This window comes from Eutrigla gurnardus (genome assembly GCF_963514095.1).
Source record: "Eutrigla gurnardus genome assembly, chromosome: 22".
Classification (NCBI taxonomy): Eukaryota; Metazoa; Chordata; class Actinopteri; order Perciformes; family Triglidae; genus Eutrigla; species Eutrigla gurnardus.
In genome coordinates, this window is record NC_139933.1 from 15,684,514 (window position 1) to 15,695,014 (window position 10,501).

Consider the following 10,501-nt stretch of genomic DNA (forward strand, 5'->3'; position numbering starts at 1 on the left):
TTTACTTGATCGCATCTCTTAGAGTGCTGACTCGTCTGATTGGCAGACGGCTCCACGTGCTCAAAGGCCCCATCGGGGGACCTCGGGGCCCCACCGGGGGCCCCACCGGTGACCTCAGGGGCCCCCCCAGGTACAAAGAAACTGGAGACTTGATTCGAGAGTTCGAGGAATCAGTGTTCGATGAGTTCACTTCCTGTCGAACAGGGGGGGGGGAAGAAGTTCCTCAACGAAGAAGAAGGAGAAGAAGGAGGAGAAAGGAATCCCACCTCCCCTCCCTCCCCTCTGAATGGTCTGACCCACTGGTTCACATGCCCCCCCTCCCCCTGTGTGTGTTGTTTTTGCCTTATATAGTGCAGCTCTCCCCGGCTGCTCTGCCTTGGGACGGTGAGATTAGGCTGCAGCCAGACTCTCTGCCCGTCTTTGTTCGGCTGGATAAAGAGAATGAACGGCACGATGGACGGGACCAACGAGCACCACGCTGCATACGACGGCTCCTTCATGTTCACCTCTGAGTCGGTGGGAGAGGGACACCCTGGTGAGTAGAGGACCCCCCCCCCCCCCCCCCTCCAACACACATGTGCTGCAGATTATCAATGAGGTGCTTATCACCGTGATCATCGATGACTTTGAGGAATGTGCAGAGTCCTGAGCCACTGTCCCATAAAAACAACAAAACAAAAAAAGACTTGTGATTCCTGAATCCTGGGCTGCAACTTTAGTGCATCATCGAAGAGGAAAGTTGCACCGCAGCTGCACATGTTGCTGAGGAGTTTAAACCTAGAGAGCTGCGATGCCGTTTGTCATTTTAAACTGGTTCCAGTTCAAAACAACAAGCTTTCAAAACGTCACTTAGCTCAACTCAACCCGAGTCGTTGGTCCGAAGTCATCCAACTAATTCAATAGACTTTGGATATTAAGTTGAGCCGAGGTGGGATGTACAAATACTTAGTTACTCTACTTTATTTATTTTGCTGACAACTTTTTTACTTTTCCTCCCTCCGTTATAAAACAAATATCTGTACTTTCTACTCATTTTCAAAACAGACTGGTTACTTTAGTTTAAATGCATTTCAGTTATCGATTATTTTCTTATTCATATGATGAGAGATTCAGTTAGCTTTGTAAAATACGAAATGTCCTTCATATTGATACTTTTACTTGATATTGAGTACATTTCCTGTACTTTTCCACTTTTACTCAAGTAAAGAATTTGAATCAGTACTTATACTTTTACCACAGTCTTTTTCAACACAAGTATGCATACTTTTGCCTACAACAAAGTAATAGACTACTACTACTTCTACAAGTTACTGAAACAACAGTCACACAGATTGAACCGTTCAGCTTCGGTGCTACAACACTCGGCTCAGCTGCTGCCGATATCATCTTTCACACAGACTCGCTGGCCTCCACACTTCAAGGAAAACGATGAAGAATGACCAAGAGACTTGAGTCGGACTTGGACTCGGGACTCGGTCCCCGTTAGCTCGCTCACATCACCACTGTTGTGCTTCTGTTGCTGTCGACACTCGAGGCATCAACCCAAGTTAGTTCAGTAAAAAGCCCCCCGACCCTGAATACAGGATACGTGGTAGAAGATGGATGGATGGATGATGTTAGTAATAATCAGTATCGGCCCTGAAAAGGCCACATCTGTCGACCCCTATATGAACGCGGACTACAGGTGTCATCAGGCCACATGAAGTCAGATCACGTGTCACTTCGGCAGCAGAAAAAAACATCAACAGATCAACAACACGGGGATGTTGAGACGATGTAAACTACGCATCTTAAAGCAAAACGAGCTTTAAACAACACAACTATGTTGTAACCATGTTAGCATTCTGCGGCTCAACGCAGCTCGTAGCTCACGCATCATCTCAGGGTGCGTTTGATTCGGGTCTCCTAGCGTCTGCCGGGTGGAGCTACACAGACCAGGTGCGAACAGTGAATGATTGACAGGTGCTCTCCATCCTACAACCATGTGCACACTTCATGGCTGCACCTGATTGGACGACGCTTTCAAGGCTGTCTGCTCCCGGATTTCAAAACAGGCTCGTTTGGAAACTTAGGGCCTAATCTTTTTTTACGACAATAGTTCACCGAAATTAATTCTGAAAACATGTTATGCCAACAAGCGATACAGTTGCTGAATCTGTCTTTATTTTAGATCGACAACGGTCAGTTTAAAAGATTTTCGAGACCGTTCGAAAGGCGGTGAGTCGAGCTGGACGCCTCTGATTAGCATAAAGTAGACTGACCTCAATTTTATGCAAATGAGGAGCGGGCAACTCGATGCCTCATCTCTCGAAACTCGCCGTGGCGCGACAACTAGCGTTTTAAAACGCCCCTGTGGACACGTACCTGTAGGCCTACCTTGTCGCTATAGAAGGTACCGGAAGTCAGCTACACCTGCAGAGGAAGCCCCACCCTCCATCCTCCACCTTCAGACAGACAGGGGAACAGACAGACAGGTTAACAGGTGGACAGGTAACAGCCAAATGTATATAAAGTAATACAAGTATTCATTCTCTGGTCAGTTAAGCTCAGATATCGTAAAGACATTTGATTATGAATCATTTATTAATCATAATTTGGATTTTAGAATTGAAAATGTTTGAATTATGATAGAATTTTAACTCTAACCCAAACAAATATATTTGCATTCAAATAGCCTGTGAGTTGAACAAAAGGTGTACTATTACATTATAATATTATTTTACCTTAAAAAGACTCCTTTAATGAAGAAAATTTGCAATGCATCATGTTTTAAGATTTAATTTCATGCGCTGCAGTGAAAACGTTGGCTCTTCCTGAGTGAAACGTGGTGATGCGTCTCAGTGCGGCCGATGACAGTGTGGCGGCGCTTTGAGGATCCGATGGCGTTACGGTGCAGCGTGTCACATTCACCAGAACCAGGCTATTTCCAGAGCTGCAGTCCTGATATGTAGGCCGCTGACGGACGCCTGAAACAGGACCTTTACTGCTCCGCCCCCCTGAGGAATGTGCAGCAGAAGGTCACACAGGGCGATGCGCATAGTGACATCATCATCATCATTGCCGATAGCCTGGCTTTAGACGTAGGTCGCCAACAAAAGCACCTTCCGGGCGAATTTCTCCAGCTGACCCCGTGTCTGACCAGTCCTCTTCAAGACTGCCTCCAGGTCTTTCTTGGTCTGGCCAATCCGTTTCCAGCGCCTTCTGTGGATTGTTGCCACAATTCCTGGTTGCTGATGGTATTTAACCAGCTGTTGGGACCTCACCATTAGGACTACACAATGCGGCCTACAAAAGCCCTCACATGCGGTCAGGACAAAGGAACAAAGGAGATAAAAAACTACAACCGCCATTTTAGTTTCACCTCGCACCTAGGTGCGAAGTGCAACGTCACACAACTGGTGCCCTATTGGCTGACAACCACAGGTACCCCAGGGGGTCCCCGGGAGCAGCCGTGAGCTTTATAAACCGGCGCCGCCTTAAGAACCCGCTCTTCCATCGCAACACCACGTTGCTACAGGAAGTAGACTCATCCACCGCAGCTCACCGCTGCAACAGGAGGCTGCAGCGTTTCCTTTGTCCTAGGCCACAGTCTGCTCGCTGGACGTGCGACAGACTGTTTTTCCCCGTTTTCCGCGACTTGCCCTTTTTCTTTTACTCGTTTTTGAATCCTGAGAGATCGCCACAACCGCGCGATCCTATGTTTACCTGCAGAGGAAGAAACACAAATGGTTTCTTTATTTCAGCGACCAGCCGGAAGTCTGAAGTCAGCTGACTAAATCGCCAAGCGTGCGATTATATTGTTGCCCGCGGAAGGAAGAAACACGAACTGTTTTCTTTATTCGAGTTTGATCAACGAGAGGAAAACGCCCCGCTCTCGTCTGGACTTTGCCGACTCATCACGTCCCCCGCTGACGCGGGGGACTCACAAACTACCGCCGCCGCCCGCCATCGCCAGGACGGACTCGCAGCCTACGCAACGACACCAGTAAGAGGCTATCAGTCTGGGCAGAGACATAAGTTTGATAGTGTAGGATATGCTTGTAATTCTTGTTAACGTGTTTTAAGTTTTGTTCACTGATTGTGCACCTACGCCGCTGGGTTTCATTTCGGTAACAATGCGTGTCCAACCTCGGACACATTCACAAGCTCAGTAAGTGATCTACCATCAGTTAAAGGACCAGGGTCCCGCCGAACAAACGCCAGTTCATTCACGGGCTCCCGTGTGATGGTAATAGCTTACTGATCCTTTGTGTATTACGCGCATTCTCTCTCTCTTTGTTCTAGCTAACACACATGTGCACACACATACGACGCCCCCACACGTATCCTACGCCAGCTGTTTCCGTATCCGGACGCTAAGGACATAGCTCCATCTGGTGGCTGTACCCGGCCATCTCTCGCTCTCTCTCCCTCTCTCGGGATTCTATCTGACGTCAGTGGCTCCGCCCCTGAACGCTGTGAGGAATAGCTCCATCTGGTGGTCGCGCCCGGCCATATCTCTCTCTCTCTCTCTCTCTCTCTCTCTCTCTCTCTCTCTCTCTACAAACACACGCACACACACACACACGTACACGCACTCCACGTGTGTCTCTCCTTCTGTTTAGCTTAGTTTTGTGTGTTAGGTAGTTAGGTAATAAGGCTTTGTTAATTGCAGTGTTATTGATTGTGATCATTATGACTGATTTTACTAAATCTTATTATATTATAACTAGCGGTCTCTTGTGCTTGTTGTGTATATGTCACTGGATAACAGCAGGTTGTGAAGGCTAGTGCTCGAACTTCACGCCTTTTTAATTGTTAGATTGTTTTTATGCTTCTATGCCAATGATCACGATCCTTGGCATGTGAGTATAAAACCTTTATATTGAGACTGAATACAGTTTTTTGTTATCTTTTCCCTGATCCCAGGGTGGTGCCCCATTTATTCATGATTATATCATAATAATATATTAAATATAATTATTAATATCGATAATCATATTGACATTAACCAAATCTGCTCCTGCTACTACCCCAACACAGCTGATTTGTAGGATTCATGGGATGCAGGTGCCGATAAGAGTCTGAGATTGTCCTCATGATGGCTGTGGTGGTTGTTGTCCAGGTCTCCACTCCGTAGGGCAGGATGGGCTTCACAATGCTGTTGAAGATCCAGATCTCCATGTTGGGGGTCAGATCTTGATGTTCCCCAGACGTTTCTCAGCTGATGGTTCAAATCTCTCTGTTTTTCCAGATAAAATCTGCGACCAGATCAGCGACGCTGTTCTGGACGCTCACCTGAGGCAGGACCCGGACGCCAAGGTGGCTTGTGGTGAGTAACAATGCGTTTCCCTCCGGCAGAGGGAAGAGGAGGGAAACAGCGTTACATATTCTTGTTATTGACGCAGAGACGGTGTGCAAAACCGGCATGGTGCTGCTCTGTGGTGAGATCACGTCCCGGGCCAACGTGGACTACCAGGCGGTGGTGAGAGAGACCATCCGAGACATCGGATACGACAACTCCGACAAAGGTGGGTGGAGCCAAAAGTTCTGTCCTTTATCAGTTAGTTTGATTGTATCATTCAGGGTTCCCATGGGAATGTCTGGACGATTAGAGGCTTTCTGGATTATCATGGAATGTCTGGAATATTAGGGAAGGTCTGGAATATCAAGGAATGTCTGGAATATGAGGGAAGGTCTGGAATATCATGGAATGTCTGGAATATGAGGGAAGGTCTGGAATATCAGGGGATTTCTGGAATATCGCAGAATGTCTGGAATATTAGGGAAGGTCTGGAATATCAAGGAATGTCTGGAATATGAGGGAATGTCTGGAATATCATGGAATGTCTGGAATATGAGGGAAGGTCTGGAACATCAGGAGATTTCTGGAATATCAAGGAATGTCTGGAATATTAGGGAAGGTCTGGAATATCAAGGAATGTCTGGAATATGAGGGAAGGTCTGGAATATCATGGAATGTCTGGAATATGAGGGAAGGTCTGGAATATCAGGGGATTTCTGGAATATCGCAGAATGTCTGGAATATTAGGGAAGGTCTGGAATATCATGGAATATCTGGAATATGAGGGAAAGTCTGGAATATCATGGAACTTCTGGAATATGAGGGGATTACTGGAATATCATGGAATTTATGGGAATGTCTGGAATATGAGGGAATGTCTCCAATATCATGGCATTTTAAAAAGTATTTTCCAGACAGGGAAATTGGGGGGAATTTGGGAAGTTTTGTTTCCATTTATCAAAATGGAATGGATTTAAAATACTGGGGCTGTTTTTGGCAGCCTGTTTTTACCTTTTGTTATAGCTCCTGCAGATTTAGGTTTATAGTCTGTTAAAATCAGGAAAAAGTGGGGATGTAAGGGATGTTTTTTATTTGATGTATCAGTTTGTACGTCTTCAGTGTGATATCTGTCCCCGTCTCCGTCTTCATCCACCCAGGCTTCGACTTTAAGACCTGTAACGTGCTGGTGGCCCTCGAGCAGCAGTCCCCCGACATCGCTCAGGGAGTCCACATCGACCGCCTGGAGAGCGACATTGGAGCGGGAGACCAGGTCATCTGGAGAAACAACATATCTTTGTTAACTTTGTTAACCCGAAGGCCTCCCATTGTGGATTATGAAGAACTTAGAAATGCTTTAATTTTTGAAACAGTGCTAAGTAGTTTAATCTATAATAATACATATATTGTCCAATAAATGTCAGGGAGAAGATGTATAAATACTTCTTGAGTAGATATTCTTGGTTACGTTCCACCGCTGTGAGTAACTAATTGGCTTCGTTCTGCGAGGACAGGGTCTGATGTTCGGCTACGCCACGGACGAGACGGAGGAGTGCATGCCCCTCACCGTCGTCCTTGCACACAAGCTCAACGCCAAGATGGCCGAGCTGAGGCGGAACGGGACCGTCCCCTGGCTCCGCCCGGACTCCAAGACGCAGGTGGGGATCCAAACACTACAGAGTGACGAACTGGAATAGATCCAAACATTTGAGTAAAAACCTCCGCCCTCCCGTCCACCCAGGTGACGGTCCACTACACCCAAGAGAACGGCGCCGTGATCCCCAAGAGGGTTCACACGGTGGTGGTCTCGGTGCAGCATGATGACAACGTGGGCCTGGAGGAGCAGAAGAAGGTCCTGAAGGAGAAGGTCATCAAGGCCGTGGTCCCCTCCAGGTACCTGGATGACAAAACCATCTACCACCTGCAGCCCAGCGGACGCTTTGTGATCGGCGGACCGCAGGTACTCACCTTCTTCTTCCAGGCTCACGGTACACGTTGCATTGTGACATCAGTTTGTGTGTAATGTCTCATCAGGGCGACGCCGGAGTGACGGGCAGGAAGATCATCGTCGACACCTACGGGGGCTGGGGCGCCCACGGCGGCGGGGCGTTCTCTGGGAAGGACTACACCAAGGTGGACCGCTCGGCCGCCTACGCCGCCCGCTGGGTGGCAAAGTCTCTGGTGAAGGCCAAGCTGTGCAGGAGGGTGCTGGTGCAGGTGAGACCCACATGCAGCTGTGGAGCTGCTGCCACCGCTGTGTTGCTGTGTTCACACCAAAAGTGGGCTGAAAACGCCAAATTTGAAATATTTCAACTGGAGCTAAATTACCTCGACGCTGTGTCTCTAAAGCCAATCAGCATCCTGAATCCTAAATGGAGGAACCAGATGTTGTCTCCTGTGTCTGTGGTCCCCCAGAGGTCTAGATAGTAGCTCATATTAGTCCAGAGACCAGACCAGACTATGTGGAGAAACCAGAGACTGTCTGTGGTCCAAACAACAAGGTCTGTATTTATGTCTAGATGACCTTATTTGGAGTGTTGATGGAGGAGCTACAAACCCATCAACCAGACTAAATAGTTTATTCTGGGTTCCTCCAGCTGTGGTAAACCAGCCCACGTGTGTCTTGTTAGATCCAGTGAATCCAGCACCTCTGGATGATGCCCTGAACTGAGACAGGACGCCATTTGTTTCCATATTACAAGTCGTCAGAGATGTACATTTATCTGCTTCTCGTGTGTTTTCAGGTGTCGTACGCGATCGGAGTCGCCCACCCGATCTCCATCTCCCTGTTCACCTACGGCTCCTCCCAGCAGACGGAGAAGGAGCTGCTGCAGGTCGTCAACAAGAACTTCGATCTCAGGCCCGGCGTCATCGTCAGGTCGGCATTTAACTGATCACACCACATTGCTCTGTTGTCGTATTCAGTCATGGATGTCATTATTAAATTGTTCTTCGCAATACATTCAGATTAGAGCAGCATATTGCTCCTACTTAGTGGTGGAGCTACTTCTTCTGCCTTTATAGTTTAGCCCTGTAGTTCCCAACCTGAGGGTCGAGCCCCTGCAAAGGGACACCAGATAAATATGAAGGGTCGTAATAAATAAATTAAAGAAAAGAAAAATAGATATAATATAATAATTAAAAAATCCATCCATCCATCCATCCATCCATCCATCGTCTACCGCTTATCCTGTATTCAGGGTCGCGGGGGGGCTGGAGCCGATCCCAGCTGTCATTGGGCGAAGGCAGGGTACACCCTGGACAGGACGCCAGTCTATCACAGGGCCAACATGTAGAGACAAACAACCATTCACACTCACATTCACACCTACGGGCAATTTAGAGTCATCAATCAACCTATCCCCATCCTGCATGTCTTTGGACTGTGGGAGGAAGCCGGAGAACCCGGAGAGAACCCACGCTTACACGGGGAGAACATGCAAACTCCACACAGAAGGAACCCGGGCCGACCCGGGAATCAAACTCAGGACCCTCTTGATGTTAGGCGACAGTGCTACCCACTACACCACCGTGCAGCCCTAATAAAAAAATCTAAAAGTATAAAATAATAAAATATATAGTACCGTATAATATAAATATACTATATGTTTAATACATACATACATACCAGACACCGCTTCAATGTGTTTCATATTATGTTTAATATGAAATCTTAATCTGCTCTAAATCACTACCAAATTAAAAGTGCCGTAAAACGTATTAAGGACTGGCGAGTACAATGCAGTGTACTTAAGTAAATGACCCGCAAGCACCTGAATTTCTGTCAACTGTGCTGCAGAGACCTGGACCTGAAGAGACCGATCTACCAGAAGACGGCCTGCTACGGACACTTTGGCAGGAAGGACTTCCCCTGGGAGCTCCCGAAGAACCTCAACTTCTAGTGTGTGTGTGTGTGTGTGTGTGTGTGTGGTCGGTCCTCGTGCTCCTGTAACCCAGTAAGAGGAAGGCAGCTGGGAGGGATGGGTCGTGGTGGGAGCAGACGCTCTCCGCTGACGTTTCACCTCATTCCCCCTTCGATAGTGAGCTGGAACACCAGTGTGAGCTCGTATTTCTGTCCGTTGGATTCAGTCACGTGCCTGCAGGTTGTTTCACACTCAAACTGGTCGTTTGCAAATATTTTTTGTCAGGAAATAACCGAAAAATAACCACATTTTTGAAGGGAGAGCAGATGTGTTTGAACCACAATCAACATTTTTTTTATTGTTGCCAGTATTTTTATAAGAGCAGTTCTGTATACGATGATCTGAACTAAATCTTAAAAGTTATCACACGACTGTTTTGTTTTATCTTTTTGGGTGAAATCAAATCTGCAGCATGAATCTGGTGTTTCGTTTCATTTCGTTTGTTATTCTGTGTTAAAATGTGAATTTCTGTGGACACAAAAAGCCACAAAGCAACGATGACATGTGAGTGATGACATCACAAGTTGTGATTTCTTTGCTGAATGCATCCCAACGTGTATACTTATTATACACTCATAATTATTGATCAGTCAGTATTAATAAATGCTGTCAAGTGTCTGATGAGCTAAAACCTTCAAAGGTATAAATCTTCTAAACATGTTGCTATGTTTCTATGCTCGTCTACATTATATATTATGTAGTTTTAAACAGAAAGACTTGCAGACACTTGATCTCCACAAATGATATAATTGAATGTATATGCATATAATACATATACAGAAGATCTGCCAAAGAAGTTTTAATTGTTTGAGACTTATAAGGTGGAAGTAGAGAAAATCCTCTGAACATCAACATTATTTTTCAGTAAGAAATCAATACATGAACTTGTGTCCGACACATAAAATTTTATTTTTCTTCTGAGTTTGACAAAAAACGCCCTAAGTTTTTATTTTGCGTGAATTCAAGACCTGAAAGCAAATAAAGAGATCTCGAATTATGATAGAAGTTTAAAATGGGAGTGAATTGTAACGAATGAAAATCCAAAGATTTATAATTAATCATAAGTAGCTGCAGTTTTTAGTCTAAAATCTTAAATTTGGTTTCATTAGAAAATGAATGCACAAATCTGCACTCTGAACATACAATGATCATTTCTTCTAATTTTATATTATTTGGTACTACGATTCTGAATTGAAGACCTGCAGACACTTGAACAGAGATGTCTTAAGTTTCGACCGTCATGAATGAAGGTTTATTTTTATATAACAGGAAGCTGCAGGTTTCAAATCTAAAGATC

The 10,501-nt window shown here is 45.9% G+C and overlaps 1 protein-coding gene across 1 annotated transcript; it reads left to right on the forward strand.

Moving 5' to 3' along the window:
• Positions 1–355: 355 nt before the first annotated feature.
• On the forward strand, positions 356–10,492 carry LOC311032834 (S-adenosylmethionine synthase-like). Its single transcript, XM_084039900.1, has 9 exons — positions 356–535; positions 5,234–5,311; positions 5,388–5,510; positions 6,442–6,554; positions 6,796–6,939; positions 7,023–7,241; positions 7,316–7,498; positions 8,026–8,159; positions 9,081–10,492. Exons 1-9 carry the CDS (start codon positions 442–444, stop codon positions 9,181–9,183), a joined length of 1,191 nt encoding a protein of 396 aa, XP_083896026.1. The 5' UTR covers positions 356–441; the 3' UTR covers positions 9,184–10,492.
• The last annotated feature ends 9 nt before the right edge of the window (positions 10,493–10,501 follow it).

Bases quoted from the DNA above. Each gene is read 5' to 3' on its own strand.
- LOC311032834 (XM_084039900.1), top strand. From the start codon at position 442: ATGAACGGCACGATGGACGGGACCAACGAGCACCACGCTGCATACGAC. The intron at 6,940-7,022 runs GTGGGGATCCAA...CCGTCCACCCAG, and splicing joins GCCCGGACTCCAAGACGCAG to GTGACGGTCCACTACACCCA. The intron at 7,242-7,315 runs GTACTCACCTTC...ATGTCTCATCAG, and splicing joins TTGTGATCGGCGGACCGCAG to GGCGACGCCGGAGTGACGGG.